The sequence below is a fragment of the Corvus cornix genome, chromosome 4 (genome assembly GCF_000738735.6).
Source record: "Corvus cornix cornix isolate S_Up_H32 chromosome 4, ASM73873v5, whole genome shotgun sequence".
Classification (NCBI taxonomy): domain Eukaryota; kingdom Metazoa; phylum Chordata; class Aves; order Passeriformes; family Corvidae; genus Corvus; species Corvus cornix.
In genome coordinates, this window is record NC_046334.1 from 72,381,640 (window position 1) to 72,398,240 (window position 16,601).

Consider the following 16,601-nt stretch of genomic DNA (forward strand, 5'->3'; position numbering starts at 1 on the left):
TGTGGGCTCTGGATTTGTGACCAGCTCACCCTTGGGGACAGCTGCTGGAGGCTGTGCTGTCTCACGAGGCTCTGACTGAGCCCTGCCCCAGCTGCAGGAGGCACTTGGGAAATTTTACTAGGAAAAAGTTTGAGATTTATCCCTTCATCCACTGACTGCTGGAAATAAAAGAGAAACTTCCCTTTCTCTAAAACTTACTCAGACTTCATTAGCTCAGACAAAAATATACAGACAACAGGTGAGCACTGCTGATACAGATCAAGCCTGTGTCGCTCTCCCCCCCATCCCTGCCAGTCCTGCATCCCTCCAAATCAGCAGCACAAGGTCAAATGTTTCCTGGGAAGTGCTGGCCTGCTCTGGGCCTTCACCTCACTCCCACACAGTCATGGTGCAGTGCCAGGCTCAAGGCTCCCCCCTGGCACTGGTGTTTGCCCTTGGCCACACACTGGTCCCAGCAGAAAGATCTCCCTGTCGCCGAATCCAGCGGGATCTCTGGAGCACGTTGGGATCCTTTCCTCAAACCTGGTCCTTAGGGTGAGATCCTGGGATCCACCAGAAGTCCTCAATCTGCCACAGCCTCTTGCTGCTACCAGAAGGTCCAGGGGGGCTGCATCATCTCGTAGGTGGGAATGCTGGTGACGTTGACAGGAATGGAGATGACGGCCCAGGGGAGCCCGTGCTGCTCCAGGGAGCGCCTGATCATGTACCTGGAGGGAGGAAGGGGTGACAAGTGTTCCCAAGCTGCCAGGGCTGGGAGTGCAGCCACACCTGAGCACAAACCACAGCTCAAACTCTGCCAATTCACCAGGACTGAATCCCTGCAAAATGTGGCTCCCAAAGCCCGGCAGGGCCACCAGCGTCCCAGGCCCCGTGTCACTGGGACCTCCCTGTTGTGAGGGCACAAGGCTGGCACCCGGCCATTCCTGTGAGCTGTCCCACCCCTGGGAAGGCAGCCCGGGCACGTACCCATCCCTGCCCAGCAGGAAGAGCGCGGGGATGTCGGCCGTGCGCCGGGAGCTGTCCTGGATCATCTCAATGTAGAAGCTGTCGTTGTCGTAGGCGTTGTCAGCGATGATCACGGCCCGCCCGCCGTGCTCCTGGATCACTCGGGTCTTGGACAGGAAGGAGCAGCCCCTGTGGCACACGGTGACCACACAGTGACCAACCTGTGGTGGCCACACATAGCACCAGAGTCTGCACGTGCCAGAGCTTGCCTGGAGAAACCCAAACGAGGGATTGTCTCCCTGATTCCACACCTCTTCCAAACCCTGCTCCTCTGAGTCTGTATTTTAGGCACAAGCTACCCACGCTCCTAAAAAAATATAAAATCGTGGAAGGGTTTGGGTTGGAAGAGACCTTAAAGCTCATCCAGTTCCAGCCCCTGCCATGGGCAGGGACACTTTCCACCATCCCAGGTTGTTCCAAGCCCCATCCAACCTGGCCTTGGACACCTCCACGGATATGGCGCATCCAGAATTTCTTTGGTCAACCTGTGCCAGGGCCTCACCACTCTCACAGGGAAGAGTTCTTTCCCACTGTCCAATCTAAACCTACTCTTTTTCAATCTGAACCCAGACAGGGTTTCTTCGACCTTACCACAGGCTAAAAGATACAAGATGAAATGCTCCAGGGTAGGAACCCCCTCACATTTTCTTTGTTTACCCACATGGGGAAAGCCACAGGAATAATCTGGAGGTGATGGGGAGATGTGGCCAGGGCTCCCCTCCTGCCTGAGGGTCCCCCCAGCAGCTCCCATGACGCCAGACCTACCCCCTCTCCACCAAGGCGATCTGGTCCTGGATGAAGACCCCATTGTTCAGCTCTCCACAGGCTTCCGGAGGATCCGCTGGGACCAGGTGGATCTGGTCGTACCTTGTGTTCTCCGAGGAGACAGGCAGGGTGAGCCGGGGGGACTGGAGCTGCTTCCCCTCCCCAGCCCCATGCCCTGCTCATCCCTGAGGGGGCTGGTTTTGGGGAGATTTTGGGCTCCCAGGTCCAGGGACGCTTGGAGCCAGCCCTGGGGCCAATCCCTGCCTCTGGAATCCTGCTGAGGCCAAGGATGCTCATGGAAGAGCAATGAGCTCCATTTTTATCAAAACTCCAGATCACTGAGCCCCATCAAGGAGCAGTATTGGGATGGAGGGGCCCAAGGTGACAAATTCAGTTTTTAATACTTACAAACACGCCACCGAAATCCTTGGCGGGGGTGGCAGTGAAGATGTAGCGGATGTCTCCGGGGCTCAGCACTTGGAAGTACAAATACTCATGGATGCGTAAACCTGGGGGTGAAAGGACAGAGCTGAGAGGCAAGGGAAACTAAAGGCAAAATCCCTGAAAAAAGGGGAAAATTCTCAGTTATCACTCCTGAACCATGGGGGAGGGAACACACCCTTCAGCAATGCCAACTCCTGGCTGGGCCCAGGACCCAAAATGCCCCAAAAGTTTTGGGGTGTTCCAAGGGCAGATGCAGCAGTTCCCAGGGGCTGAGAGGGGATGGGGGTGGGAAAAGCACCGGGATTGGGGTGCACAAGGGGAAGGGGAAAATGCTGTGGGACCATGGAGGGGATAGGGGTGATAGGCACCCACAGAGGAGAAATGCTCCCGGATCACAATGCACCAAGGGGAAATGCACTTGGATTAGGATGCAGCAGGAAATGTGATGGAGCTGGGGTGCAGAGACGGGAAAGGTACCTGGATCACAGGGCCCAGAGGGGAAATAGAGGGGGGTCAGAGTGCAGCAAGTGGAAATGCTGCTGGATTGAGGCGCTGGATGGGGAAATGCAACTAGGTCGAGGTGCACCGAGGGAATTGCACCAGCACTGCGATGCAGAAGGGGAAATGCACCCATGTTGGGATGCAGGAAAGGAAATGCATCCGGATTGGGATGCAGGAGGGGAAAGACACCCGGATCGGGATGTAGGAGGAGAAACGCAATTAGGTGGGGGCGCTCCGAGGGGAATGCCCCCGTACTCCGATATAGGTACAGGAGGTGAATCGCAACAGCGACGCGGTGCCGGGAGGGGAAATACACCGGGATAGAGACACACGAGGGGAACCGCAATGGGGCCGGGGTGCCGGGAGGGAAAATATCCCGGGATCGCGGTACGCCAAGCGGGGAGGCGGCCGGCCCGGGATGCTGGGGGTGTGTGCGGGCTCCGGGTGCGGGGTGCGGGTCGGTGCGGCGCGGGCCCGGCCCTGTCCCCGCTCCGTCCCTCCCTCCGTCCGTCCGTCCGTCCGTCCGTCCGTCACTCACCGCGGGCCGGGCAGCAGCAGACGCAGAGCCAGAGCCAGAGCCAGCGCAGCATGGCTGCGCCACGCCCCGCCCACCGGCCCGCCCCGCCCTCCCCATTGGTGGACGCCCCCGCCGCGCTCCTTTCTATTGGTCTGCGCCGCCATCAATCACGCGCGAGCCGGCGCGGGCAGCTCGCTGTCACCGCGGTGTCCGCTGCCAAATAAAGCTCCCTTCCATTTCTCCACCGTGCGCGCCCTCTTCCCTCCCTGCCAAATAGTGCTCCCTCCCGGCCCGCCCCCGGGAAGGTTCTGGGCGTGCGCGGTGCATTGTGTGGCGGGGCCGGGAGCCAGCAGCCGCCGCGATGATGGTGAGTGACCCCCGCGCCGCCGCCATCCGCCGCCATCCGCCGCCGTCCCCGTGTCCCGCCACCCTGCACAGCCCGCGGGGCCCCCGCCGCCCTCCGGGGACCGGGGTGTGGCGGGGTCTGGGCGGGCTGGGCCGCGAGGATGGAGCCGCCCCGCCGCGCAGGCCTGGCGGTACCCGGGATGTGCCGGGGCGGGTGGCGGCCGCTCCCCGCCGGCCCCAGGCCGCGCTGGCTGCAGGGGCTGGGAGCGGGCAGTCCGGAGCTCCGTCCCGCGGCCTCCGCCCCGTTCCGGCTCTGGTCCCCGCAGCCGTACGGCCTCGGCCCTGGGTCCCGTGCCGCCCCGGCGCTCCCCGGCTCCGAGCCCCGCGGTGATGTGTCTCCACCCTCGTTTCCCTGGGGATAAACGGTTCTTTTTCCATTGAGATTCCTGCTCTGCTGGGTGTGGGAGAAGGCTGTACGTTTTCTTCTACAAAATCTTTCCAGGTTTCAGGGATGACAGAGCAGTCAGGGCTGGAGATCACTCAGTTTAGCCCCCTGCCCAGGCAGGGTCACCTGGAGCAGGTGACACAGGACCGCATCCAGATGGGTTTGGGCTGTCTCCAGAGGTGAACACTCCAGGCCCTCCATGTGCAGCTGTCCCAGGGCTCTCTCATCCTCCATGAAGGAAGTTCTTCCTCATGTTGAGGTGGAACTTCTTTTGTCTTAATTCCTGTCCTGTTGCTGGGCACCACCAAGAAGAGTGGCACCAGCCTCTTGGCACCGCCTTGGAGAGATTTGTGTGGATTGATGGGATCCCCTCTCAGCCTTTCCTTCTCCAGCCTAACCAGGCCCAGCTCCTGCAGTCTCTCCTCATGTGAGAGATGCTCCAGACCCCAAAGATGCTCTTTGTGCCCATCACTGAACCCTCTCCAGTAGCTCCTTGTCTTGTGCTTGTGACCCCTCAGTGCGACAGCCAGAGTTTAATTCTCTTCTCTGCCTGCTGGCAGCTGTTCCAAACCAGTGTCTCTCAAAGTTTGGTTGCGTTTGGGCTTTGCCGGAGCTCTTCCTGTGAGATGGTTGCAGCACTCATGGAATGGTTTGGGTTGGAAGGGCCCTTAAAGCCCATCCAGTGCCACCCCTGCCATTGCTCCAAGGTTGCTCCAAGCCCTGTCCAGCCTGGCCTTGGACACTGCCAGGCATGGGGCAGCCACAGCTTCTCTGGTGCTTCCACCACGCAGATTTGTTTGGTTCCTCACTGTCTCTGTAATCCATACATGTTCTGTCTTCTCCAGCCCAGCATCAGAACCTCACTGGTCAATGCTGCCCCAAGGAGCCCCCCTTATTTTTGGGACAGTTACTGTGTGGTTGCAGAGCCTGTGGTGGAAGCAGTTGGGTGAATTCCCGGTGCTGTGGGAGCAGTGGGAGGTGGAAAGCAGCTGGGCTGTGTGGAGCAGAGGAATTACAGCGGGTCTGTAGGTCTGCCCTTGTTCTTGCACACTTGTGTCTCTCTGGGCTGTAGGGAGTTTGCTGCGGGTTGCTGGGATGGGGGTAACAGCTGTGCCGTCGTTCTCCTGCAGCCAACTCCGGTTATCCTGCTGAAGGAGGGCACGGACACCTCGCAGGGCATCCCGCAGCTCGTCAGCAACATCAACGCGTGCCAGGTGATCGCCGAGGCCGTGCGCACCACGCTGGGCCCGCGCGGCATGGACAAGCTCATCGTGGATGATCGGGGTAGGCACGGGGCCGGCAGCAGTGCCCTGGGAGTCATCTCCCGGAGCAGCCAATTTGCTTCATCTCCCTGTCAGTTAAACCCAGCATCTGCATGTGTGTAAATGGCAGCAGCCTCACCTGAGCTAAGCTTGCCTCTCACAACAGAGGTTCACTTTCAGTTTCGGTGTCAGCTGAACACCTCGATGTCCTCTGTAGAGCAAAGGACAATTGCCAGTCCAGCCTGAGGATTCCCTGTTTTCTGCCTGCCAGCCTGGGCTGGGGCACCTGGGGAGGTCCAGGGTCAGTGGGGTTGGGTGTATCCAGTGTGAGGCTGTGCCAGACAGGAGAAACAAAGAGTCTGAACCTGTCGTCGGGTATTTTTGGCCATCTGTACTTCTTTTTAAATGAGGCTCATGATACCTGTGGAGTTACTCAGCAGTTGTGGCTGAGTGTGAGGTCAGTGGATGTTCCTGGCTTGATTTTTAATCTTTTTTTTTGAGTGTGATTTAGAGATGAGCTTTGCCCTCACTCTGAAAAGACTTGTATGAAGTCACCAAACTATATATTATATTTTTTACTGAAGGGTGGGGTGAAAAGTCTTAGTATTGTCTTTAAATAGTTTTTACAAATAGGAACTGTAATAAATCCTTGTTCAAAAGGATAATTGGATTTAAATTTATCTAACGATAACTAACACAGTTTCTAGGCTCTTTCTTCATGTGAGTGTCAGACTAGAATATGGTTTTATCTGTCTGGGGAGCCTGTTGAGAAGAGACAAATGAATTCCAAACCTTTGTTGCAGTGTAAAGTTGTTCTGCTCTCAGACTGGCTTCACTGAACCTGCTCCAAAATGGGCTGAAAAGATTCAGTTCTGGTGGAACAGACGAACCTGCTGAGATCTCCTGACACCCCCCAGAGACAGGGCTTTACCCCTGGTAGTGTAAAACTGCCTTTAACTTCCTGTTCTCCATCACCCCCAGGCAAAGCCACCATCTCCAATGATGGGGCCACCATCCTGAAGCTGCTGGACGTTGTCCATCCGGCCGCGAAGACCTTGGTGGACATCGCCAAATCCCAGGATGCAGAGGTGGGAGGGGAGCCTGGCTGTGCCAGGGAGCGTAACAGAGCAGCCTGAGTGTCAGGGGTTCCCTGGGCTTTGTGGTTAATTGTGGTGGGAATTGCTCCAGGAGTGCTGGGACTTACTCTGCCTGCTCTGGAGGCAGCCTGGGAGAGCTGGGAATGTTGCCCTGGAGAAGGGAAGGAGCCAGGGAGAGCTGCGAGCCCCTTGCAGGGCCTAAAGGGGCTCCAGGAGAGCTGCAGAGGGACTGGGGCCAAGGCCTGGAGGGACAGGAGCCAGGGAATGGCTTCCCACTGCCAGAGGGCAGGGATGGATGGGAGATTGGGAAGGAATTCCTGACTGAGGGTGGGGAGGCCCCGGCACAGGTTTCCCAGAGCAGCTGTGGCTGTCCTTGGATCCCTGGCAGTGTCCAAGGGCAGGGTGGACGGGGCTTGGAGCACCCTGGGATAGTGGAAGGTGTCCCTGCCCTTGGCAAGGGGTGGCACTGGCTGGGTTTTAATGTCCCTTCCCACCCAAACCACTCGGAATCCCTGGGGAATTCAGCCACAAATCTGTGAGCAGAGAAAATCCTGAGCTCTGGTTTCCCTGGAAGCCTTGGCGTGGTTTTGCAGCTGCTGTCGGGGGGTCTCTGCGGCGTGGGGGTGACCCAGCGTGGGGTGAGGGTGACACAGTGTCCCCTGTCCGTGCAGGTGGGCGATGGCACCACGTCCGTGACCCTGCTGGCGGCCGAGTTCCTGAAGCAGGTGAAGCCCTACGTGGAGGAGGGGCTCCATCCCCAGATCATCATCCGCGCCTTCCGCACGGCCACGCAGCTGGTGAGGCACAGGCTGGGGGATCGCTCCCCGGGGCGCCTGGGCCAGCTCTGTGCCAGCCACAGCAGGATAATGACACACTCCAGGGAAAAGCCACTTGGGAATGGGCGTGGGCAGTGCCAGCAGCGATCTGCTCCTGTCCCCCTGCAAGCAGCAGTGCCTCTCCCGGTGCCTGTGCCTGCTGTTACCAGTCCGTACCTCTGGAGTGCTGTCACTTCCTTTGGGTTTTTTCCCAAGAAAGAATGAATCAGTGGAAAACTCATTTCCCATTCTGCTGTTCTCTGCTGCTCCTTAGTAAACCGTGTGTCTCCTGGAGCCTGTTGGTCCCATTAAGCTGATTTTTGGAGGTTCACTCCTCAATAGCCCTTTGATTCCCAGGATCTCTGCTGAAAACAGCGGAGCAGCTCTGAGCCTCCTCCCACTCCTCATATATTGGTGTGTTCCTTGGAATTACTGCACTGGCAGGGGTGGAATAACTTAAACACTTGACACTTCAGTGGTGTTGAAGCAGAGAACAAAAGATAAAATACAGAGAGAGAGGTTGAGGATCTCATCAGCTCGGGAGCATAAATCATTAATCCAGCTGTTGCTTTTTTGCCAGGCTGTGAACAAGATCAAAGACATCGCTGTCTCCGTGAAGAAGGAGGATAAAGAGTAAGTTTCCCTCAGAGATGACCTGGTTGTGTTCTGGGCTCCAGTTAAGTGCTGTGAGGGTGCTCCTGAGTTCTGTGGCTCTGGCTGAGGTGTCCAAATGGGACCTGGAGCTGCAGCTCCCACTGGGGTTATTCCCAATTTGCCTGGAATTTCCTGCTCCTGCAGGGGCAGCGCTGTGTTCTCGCTTGGCTGCAGGGAGTGATGTAGGGCAGTGTCTCCCAGTGCTCACGGAGGAAGCTGGGCACCAAAATAAATGGCCTGATTTCTTTTCTGCAGCGGTGGAGTCTCGCAGCTCCTGCTGCAGTCAGTGGCAGTGTTAAATCTCAGCACTTCCCTGAGGATCAGATCCCTTTTTAGCTGTCACACACCGGGGTAGATAGCTCCTAGCAGTGAGGAAGTGATCCCTGCAGCTGAGGGGAGAACACTGGCGTTCCTTTTCTCCCTGGATTTTAAGTTCTTGCCTACTTGACCTTGCTAATACCTGCAGTCAATCTCAAGTATCTCAACTGCGTAAGCATCTTGAGTAAATCAAGATGGGTTGTCCAAACCAAATGCTGAACAAAGGCTGGAAAAAAACCCAAATATGGTCCTGTGATGGGAAATAGAGTGGTTCCCATGGTCAGCAGGGACTGGGGGATAGAGCCTGGCAGCTGGATCCACACATCCCTGGTGTCTCTGTGTCACCTATTCTGCTGCACATACATTACCTGAGTTAGTGCTTCAGGGCATGTGCTGCCTTTAGAGGGTTTCAGAAACATCCTCCTGCCTTGGGATGAGGAAAAGGACCTGCCCTTTTTTGATTTTAGGTGCCTAAATCAGTCTGGTCAGTGCTGGGCTGATGCTCGAGCTCTGAAAAGGAGACCGGGATTTGATAGTTTGGGATTTGTGCCTTGTTCTCCCTGTGGAGAGGAGGGAGCTGATCATTGCCCCCACCAGAGAGGATTTTGGGCCCCTCATGACAAGGGAGCCGTGGAGGGGCTGGAGCTGTCCAGGGAAGGGAATGGAGCTGGGAAGGGGCTGGAGAATTCCTGAGGGAGCTGGAAAGGGGCTCAGGCTGGAGCAAAGGAGGCTCAGGGGGGACCTTGTGGCTCTGCACAAGTCCCTGACAGGAGGGGGCAGCCGGGGGGGTCGGGCTCTGCTGGCAGGGAACAGGGACAGGAGGAGAGGGAACGGCCTCAGGCTGGGCCAGGGGAGGCTCAGGGTGGACACTGGGGAAATTCCTTCACTGCCCAGGGCAGGGGTGGAGTCCCCCCCATCCCCAGAGGGATTTCAGAGCCCTGTGGATGTGGCACCTGGGGGCAGGGGCAGTGATGGCCTTGACAGTGCTGCACTCAATGATCTTAAATGTATTTTCCAGCCTAAACAACTCTCTGATTAACAAAGCCTCACATGGTGTCTGGAGCTTGTGAAAAGATCTGGCAGGTGACCAAATCCTTGTTTTCCCTCTCCTGCAGTGAGCAGAGGAGTCTCCTGGAAAAGTGTGCAGCCACAGCCCTGAGCTCCAAGCTCATCTCCCAGAGCAAGGAGTTTTTCTCCAAGATGGTTGTAGATGCTGTGATGATGTTGGATGACTTGTTACAGCTCAAGATGATCGGGATAAAGAAGGTGCAGGGAGGAGCTTTGGAAGTAAGTGTTGTTGGAGCCTTCCTGAAGGGATGGGAGACAGGGATCCCAGCTCTGCTGGGGGGTTGGCTCTAGCAGGAGTGCAGCCTGACTTGACAGCGCCTGTCAGGGAATTCCCAAAGTGGAACAGAGCTGTTGGTGTGAAGAGAAAGCTTGGCACATAGGGCTGGATTTCTTTTCCATAGGTAGAGAATCTGTTTTTTGAGCTAAATGCACCCTTCACCTCACTGCCCTCTGCAGCAAAAGTTGTTACTGGTACAAATTCCATTTATCTCTCTGCGAATAATGATTTTTTTTTTTTGGTGGGAAATCTTTGTTACTTCTGGATCCAAAAGTCCTGGGTGTATGTAGGATTACTGGGTTGGGAAAAATGCAAGGAAAACCTCATGAGGAAGCTGGTGTAGTGGTGGGCAGGGCAGGTGGGATGTGTGGTTTATGCCACAGGGCTGAGAAACCCATTGTGTCTGGGGCTGCACCTGGGTACGTGGTAGGGATTGTTCCTGGCTGTGGGACAGCCCCTGTGGAGAGGGAGATTCAGACCCTGATTTCTCCCAGGAAACTGAGGAGCTCATGCCAGGGAATGGTGTTGGGCAGGGCTGCCCTGCTGCAGAAAGTCTGGGAGCTGGTGATGGAACTTGGAAAGACAAACCAGAGCAAAAACCAGTCCCCAGTGGGGCTGTGGATGAGAAATATCCAAGTTCAAAGGGGAGGAATGGGAAAGAGATCAGGGAGAGAACCGATTGCTCCCCTCCTTGATCTTCAGGTTGTGCGAGGAGTTTTTGGCTGTGGAGTCTTGAGGAGTGTAGAGAGGAAGCTGCTTTTGTGAGCTGAAAGAAATCCTGGCTGCTTATTTCCTCTAAAAGTGGGTTAATCAAGGGAGGCAGTGCTGGGAAGGCTTTGTAAATGAGGCCTCTGGAAGCAGGGAGTGTCCTGTGGGAGTTGTTACTAACCCTGTGCAGAAAACCCTGGTGGCTGAGCCTGAGGCAAATCCCTGTGTTCCAGGACTCCCAGCTGGTGGCTGGAGTTGCCTTTAAGAAAACCTTCTCCTACGCTGGGTTTGAGATGCAGCCCAAGAAGTACCAGTCCCCCAAAATCGCCCTGCTCAACGTGGAGCTGGAGCTCAAAGCTGAGAAGGACAACGCCGAGGTCAGAGTGAACACAGTGGAGGTGAGAGCCACAGGGGAACCTGGCCTGCTTCCTATCCCTGGGACACCTGGGGGCTGCTCATCCAGTGGGGTAAGGGGGAGGTGGGAGTGCCATGGCTGGGACAGCTGGGGGGTGTTCACCTGGAGAAGGGGAGGCTCCAGGGAGAGCTCTGAGCTCTAAAGGGGCTCCAGGAGAGCTGAGAGAGACTGGGGACAAGGGCTGGAGGAACAGGACACAGGGAATGGCTTCCCAGTGCCAGAGGGCAGGGCTGGATGGGATCTTGGGAAGGAATTGTTGCCTGGGAGGGTGAGCAGGCCCTGGCACAGGGTGCCCAGAGCAGCTGTGGCTGCCCCTGGATCCCTGGCAGTGCCCAAGGCCAGGTTGGACACTGGGGCTGGGAGCAGCCTGGGACAGTGGGAGGTGTCCCTGCCCATGGCAGGGGTGGCACTGGATGACCTTTAAAAGGTCCCTTTGCACCCAAACCATTCCATGATAAATGAGTTTGCCTTCTGCACATCCTTCACCTTTGGAAACACCTGGTGGGTTGTACAGCCCCGTTTGGAATGGGGGTGCAGCAGCCTGGGAATCCCAGCAGGTTCAGGACACGTTTCTGAGCTGTCACTGTGCCCCAGCTGGGCTGGGCCACCAGCTCTGCAGTGGCTGCCTTAGGCCTAACAAGTGGCCTTCCAGGGAAAGCTTATCCAGCAGTGCTTGGCGTGCTGCAAGAGCTCCTCAGGTTTGAGCAGGCATTTGGGCAGTGCCATAAAACAGGGCCCTCCTGACTGGAGTGCTTGGAGCAGCTCTGTGCCAGGGCTGCACGTGGGGCGTTCCCTGTCCCCTGGCACGGGAACACCTGTCCCTCTCTCCTCCCTGCCAGGACTACCAGGCCATCGTGGATGCCGAGTGGAACATCCTGTACGACAAACTGGACAAAATCCACAAGTCAGGAGCCAAGGTGGTGCTGTCCAAGCTTCCCATCGGGGACGTGGCCACCCAGTACTTCGCGGACAGGGACATGTTCTGTGCCGGCCGCGTCCCCGAGGAGGATCTCAAGAGGACTATGATGGTGAGCTCCCCTGGTTTGGAGTAAAGCCTCTGTACTCAGTTCTGACACCCCCAGGCTGGTCATTCCCAAACAGCTGCTCACAGATCTCACTGCTCCTTACAAGGATTCGAAAGGCCAAGGCTGTTCCTTGGTGGGATGAGCAGTCACACACTGACTGCGCCCGCGCTGCTCTTTCTTTCTCTGGTGGTGTTGTGTATAAAGATCTGATCAGTGCATCAGTAGAGGTTTATTTTCCCGAGTTCTTCCCTGTTCCATCATGAGTGGTTTTTTCCTGAGCTTTCTTTGTGTATCTCCTGGACTCTGGAGCCTGTGAGTCAGCACCTTGAAGCTGCATGATCTTACTTTGCTGTCGAGGGTTGGCCTGGGTCCGTGAGATGGGAGGGAGGAAAAGGGTTTTCCTGAATCTGGTTGCAGGGTGGGTTTGCACCAAGTCAGCAGCTGGGCTGTCCCTGAAGAGTGGAGCCTGCTGGGGTGTGGATTGTCAGCACTGGTAATTCTGTTTGTCTCCATTCCCTGCAGGCCTGTGGGGGATCCATCCAGACCAGTGTCAATGCCCTGTCAGACGATGTGCTGGGCCGCTGTGAGCTCTTTGAGGAGACCCAGATAGGGGGAGAGAGGTAAAGACACCAGCTGCAAACCTGCAGTGCTGGGCAAGCCCTCTCACAGCAGGTAGAAAAGTTGGGGTCAAAGCATTGGCAGGTTCAGCCTCTCAAGGTGTTGAGATGAAAATAAGGCTGTTACAAAATGCGTATTTTATTGTATCCAAGAGCTGCTTTTTGAGGCTGAGGGAGGGGGCAGGAGCAAGATTCATTGAGCTCTTACCTCTTTTAAATCCTTTTAAAAATACGTGTGTGTGTATTCTGCAGTGCCTTGCAGAAAGCACGGTGGTACTGTTGCATTTGTGACGGAAAAGCAGCACACTTTGGGGTTGGTTGTGGCACTTGTCTGACACCCCACAGTGACACTTCCCTGTCAGGGCAGGTGAAGCTGGGGACAGTACACTGGGGTCCTTCCTGTTGCTGGAGGAGCAGTCCTGTTTGGGGCTGGCTGCTGCCTTCTGTGCTCCTGCCAACTGCAAACTGGGAGCTCCAGTTCGGAGTGAATCCCTGGGAACAGGAAGAGAGTAGAGTGGATTTTCCTGGGTCAGCTGGAACTTCACTTCTGCGTTCCTTGGCTCTGCTCCTCCTCAGCCCAGGATCTGCTGGGGCTGTGAGGGGGACAGGGCTGCAGGGTTGGCTGTGTTCCCACACTGCCTGTCCAGCAGCAGCTTCTCCATCCCCAAACCCTCCCTTTTCCAGGTACAACCTCTTCACGGGCTGCCCCAAGGCCAAGACGTGCACCATCATCCTGCGCGGGGGCGCGGAGCAGTTCATGGAGGAGACGGAGCGGTCGCTGCACGACGCCATCATGATCGTCAGGAGAGCAATCAAGGTGAGCCCGGGGCAGCCTCCCCCTGCACTGCCAGGGGACCCTGGCACAGCCAGGACTCTGGAAACCTCCACACGCACCAGGGCTTGGCCGAGGGCTCTGTGCAGAGTGAGCAGCAGCCCATGGGTTCGCTCGAGTGCTGTTCCCTGGCCAGCTCAGTGTGGCTTTGGCAGCGTTTCCAGCTGCTTTCCAGGCACCTTCCTGGGTTTTGCCTGCACTTCTGCACAGCTGTGACTGGTGCTTGCTCCATCCTCCACCCTAAAGGGAGCAATCTCCTGGCTGTGCTGGTTGCATCTTCAGGAGATGGAACAGCAGGATTGTTGTCACATGCCTGTCCATGCCCTTAAAGCCACTCATTCCCTCTCTTGGTGCCCAGTCCGAGGGGGTGACAGTCCCCTGGCTCTGAGGGCAGGCTGGCAGCATCAAGGCCCCTCTGGATGTGTGTTTGGTCCTGGGTGATGCTGTCAAGCTCTGGGTGTTTCTGGGTTACACAAAAACGTGTCACTGTAGGGATGGCTTCTGGTTAAAAACAGCTCTGAGGCTGCGTGTCCTGAGAGGCCAGGAAGAAGCACGTCAGGATTTTTGGAGCTGTGGCTTTAGAAAGAACGTCCTGATCTCTCCTGAAAAAACAGCAGAACTGATCTGCCAGGTGCTGCTGCCAATATCTTTAGTTTTGGATGCTTTATGGAAGTGAGGGAAGTTTCCCTGGCCCGAGTGGGCTGTGAGCTGCCATCCTTCCCTTGGTACAGTGTCCCCAAACCCCCTTTACCCTGTGCACAGCTGAGATGAGCTGCTGGAGCTGCCGCTGGCGATGGTTGGTGTGTCCCTGCAGCTGCCAGCAGCGCTGTCAGGCAGTGCCAGGGGCGGCAGCAGCCAGGGCTGTGGGCTGCCCTGGGCTGCAGGCCTGCAGTGCCCTGACAGAGCCCTTCCTGCTGTCCCCTGCCTGCCACGAGCGCTCCTGTGTCCCCGCAGAACGACTCGGTGGTGGCGGGCGGCGGCGCCATCGAGATGGAGCTCTCCAAGTACCTGCGGGACTATTCCCGCACCATCCCGGGCAAGCAGCAGCTGCTGATCGGGGCCTACGCCAAGGCCCTGGAGATCATCCCCCGGCAGCTCTGCGACAACGCCGGCTTCGACGCCACCAACATCCTCAACAAGCTGCGGGCCAAGCACGCCCAGGTAGGGCCCCGGGGCTCCCGGGGCAGAGCCGGTGTGTCCGTGATTCCTTCCTCCCGGGTGTTCCTGCTGGAGCCTGTCAGAGCCCGTGTAACTCAGCCAGGCCGTGTTGATGCTGTGCCCCTTTGATTAAATGCTGTGTTTGTTTCAGGTCAGGGGTGGGCTCAGCACAGGTTGCTATAAATGGAAAGGAGCTGTTTTCCCTTTGATCCCAGCTGTCGGGTGACTTCCTGAGCTGGGAGTTCTGATTTGCTTCTTAAAAATGCATCATTGTCAGGAAGGAGCTGCTGTGTTAAACATGAAAGGAATCAGTGCAGGAGCCAGCTGAGCCGAGTGCTTTACACAGGAGCTGCAGGCTGAGGGTCCCAAGTGCTGATCTCGTGGAGATCCCAGCTCCAGGGCTTGGAGGTTGCCCCTTGGATTCTGTCACTCCCACCACGTTTCACCCTGCTGCTGATGGTGGGGTTTGGGGGAATGCCCCAAAACGAGTGTGCAAAACCCGGGCAGTGAGGCAGCAGCACAGGGGGAGTCAGTGCCGTGAGGCTTCTACGGCTCCATGGCAGGGGCTGCCCAGGGAGGTTTGGAGTGCCCATCCCTGGAGGTGTCCAAGGAAGGCCTGGATGTGGCACTCAGTGCTCTGGGCTGGGGACAAGGCGGGGATCGGGCACAGCTTGGGCTCGATGGTCTGGGAGGGCTTTCCCAACCTCAGTGGCTGTGATCCTAAACTGGAATGAGACTTCTCTTCATGAGGCATCGCTGGCACTGGTGGCTGAAAGCAGAGACTGCTCAGTTTGGGTTTCGTGTGTTTTCCTCAAACGCTTCCTTCCCAGCGGAATGGGAGGGAGGCCAGCCTCTCCCTGCACCTTTGCTTGTCCTTCCCTCCCAGTCTTTCCTCAAGTCCCATCCAGCCCTGAGAGCAATCCCTGTCCCCTCTGTCCCTCAGGGCAGGATGTGGCACTGATCCCTGTCCCCTCTGTCCCTCAGGGTGGGATGTGGCACTGATCTCTGTCCCTCAGGGCAGGATGTGGCACTGATCCCTGTCCCCTCTGTCCCTCAGGGTGGGATGTGGCACTGATCCCTGTCCCTCAGGGCTGGATGTGGCACTGATCCCTGTCCTGCTGTCCCTCAGGGTGGGATGTGGCACTGATCCCTGTCCCTCAGGGTGGGATGTGGCACTGATCCCTGTCCCGCTGTCCCTCAGGGTGGGATGTGGCACTGATCCCTGTCCTGCTGTCCCTCAGGGCTGGGTGTGGCACTGATCCCTGTCCCTCAGGGTGGGATGTGGCACTGATCCCTGTCCCTGTGTCCCCAGGGCGGGATGTGGTACGGTGTGGACGTGACCAACGAGGACATCGCTGACAACTTCTCGGCGTGCGTGTGGGAGCCGGCGGTGGTGCGGATCAACGCGCTGACGGCCGCCTCGGAGGCCGCGTGCCTCATCGTGTCTGTGGACGAGACCATCCGCAACCCCCGCTCCACCGTGGACGCTGCTCCCGGTGGCCGCGGCCGCGGCCGGGCCCGGCCCCACAACCACTGAGACCCCCGGCACCGCGGGGCCGAGAGCGGATCAGTAATTAATGCCCGCGTTAATTAACGGCCGTTGGCTGAGGCCGTGCTGAGGGCTCACAGCAGCCCCAGCCGTGGCAGCCGCAGCCCCCTGCCCTGCCCTGCCCTGCCTGCCCTGCGCTGCGCTCCCCACCCAGCACCGCTCCGTTCCCTCGGGACGCTCCCCTCCTCGGGCGGAGCCAGCGCGGGGAGCGGGCTCGGGGCCTATTTATACTGGGTTATTTTTGTTCTGCTGGGCGCTCTGAACCCGGGCTCCAGCACAATAAACCGAGTTGGTCTCAGTGGCAGGTTGGGCTTTCCTCTGTTCTCTGCTTCATTCCACACGGTGGGAGCTCTGGGTTGGGGTTAAAAAAGGAACCTTTCAGGCTGGATTTTTGCCCTGTTCCAAAGCAGGTGCTGTGCTGGAGAGCGGGACAGACTCCAGGCACATCCCAGGAGTGCTTCTAGGGTGGAGCACCCACCACTGTCTCTGTGCTTGGAGCTCTCAGGTATTGCTCAGTGACATTTAAATTGGCTTTTGCTCAGTGGGGCATTTACATTTTCCGTTTGCTTCATGGAAGGAGGTTTGGGGCAGCAGCTGTGTGACAGCTCCAAGGGGCTTCAGGGATGGATCCAGGCATTTGGGGGGACTGGCAGGAAAATCTTGCCGGGAGAACACGGGAAAATTTCACTCTGGTGAGTTGGAAGGGACTATAAAGATTTTCCAGGGACACCTTGCACTATCCCAGGTTGTCCCAGCCCTGTCCAGCCTGGCCTTGGACACTGCC

The 16,601-nt window shown here is 57.4% G+C and overlaps 2 protein-coding genes across 3 annotated transcripts; one reads left to right on the forward strand and one right to left on the reverse strand.

Annotated features, from left to right (window-relative positions):
- Window positions 1-182: 182 nt before the first annotated feature.
- Window positions 183-3,334, reverse strand: PRADC1 (protease associated domain containing 1). 2 transcript variants are annotated; one of them, XM_039551382.1, is made up of 5 exons: window positions 3,254-3,334; window positions 2,179-2,279; window positions 1,771-1,880; window positions 967-1,134; window positions 183-707 (listed from the first exon to the last, which is right to left on the reverse strand). In XM_039551382.1, exons 1-5 carry the CDS (start codon window positions 3,303-3,305, stop codon window positions 587-589), a joined length of 552 nt encoding a protein of 183 aa, XP_039407316.1. In that variant the 5' UTR covers window positions 3,306-3,334; the 3' UTR covers window positions 183-586. The 2 variants fall into 2 exon arrangements, with proteins under 2 accessions (XP_039407316.1, XP_039407317.1); XM_039551383.1 differs by lacking the exon at window positions 3,254-3,334 and adding an exon at window positions 2,786-3,148 and having other exon boundaries at window positions 2,179-2,299.
- A 158-nt stretch (window positions 3,335-3,492) lies between these two features.
- CCT7 (chaperonin containing TCP1 subunit 7) lies at window positions 3,493-16,121 on the forward strand. Its single transcript, XM_039550896.1, has 12 exons — window positions 3,493-3,599; window positions 5,153-5,306; window positions 6,266-6,372; window positions 7,053-7,178; window positions 7,777-7,829; window positions 9,284-9,455; window positions 10,455-10,619; window positions 11,476-11,664; window positions 12,184-12,281; window positions 12,963-13,095; window positions 14,065-14,271; window positions 15,581-16,121. The coding sequence occupies exons 1-12, from the start codon at window positions 3,594-3,596 to the stop codon at window positions 15,803-15,805; spliced, it is 1,635 nt and encodes a 544-aa protein (XP_039406830.1). The 5' UTR covers window positions 3,493-3,593; the 3' UTR covers window positions 15,806-16,121.
- Window positions 16,122-16,601: the final 480 nt, after the last annotated feature.

What these genes read in the sequence shown, in the direction of transcription:
- PRADC1 (XM_039551383.1), bottom strand. Translation starts at nt 2,874, where the DNA reads ATGCATTTCCTTTCCTGCATCCCAACATGGGTGCATTTCCCCTTCTGC. An exon ending in AGGATTTCGGTGGCGTGTTT is followed by an intron (nt 1,881 to 2,178) that starts GTAAGTATTAAA and finishes GTCTCCTCGGAG; the next exon opens with AACACAAGGTACGACCAGAT. An exon ending in ATCGCCTTGGTGGAGAGGGG is followed by an intron (nt 1,135 to 1,770) that starts GTAGGTCTGGCG and finishes CGTGTGCCACAG; the next exon opens with GGGCTGCTCCTTCCTGTCCA.
- CCT7 (XM_039550896.1), top strand. An exon ending in GCTCATCGTGGATGATCGGG is followed by an intron (nt 5,307 to 6,265) that starts GTAGGCACGGGG and finishes CATCACCCCCAG; the next exon opens with GCAAAGCCACCATCTCCAAT. An exon ending in TGCAGGGAGGAGCTTTGGAA is followed by an intron (nt 9,456 to 10,454) that starts GTAAGTGTTGTT and finishes CCTGTGTTCCAG; the next exon opens with GACTCCCAGCTGGTGGCTGG.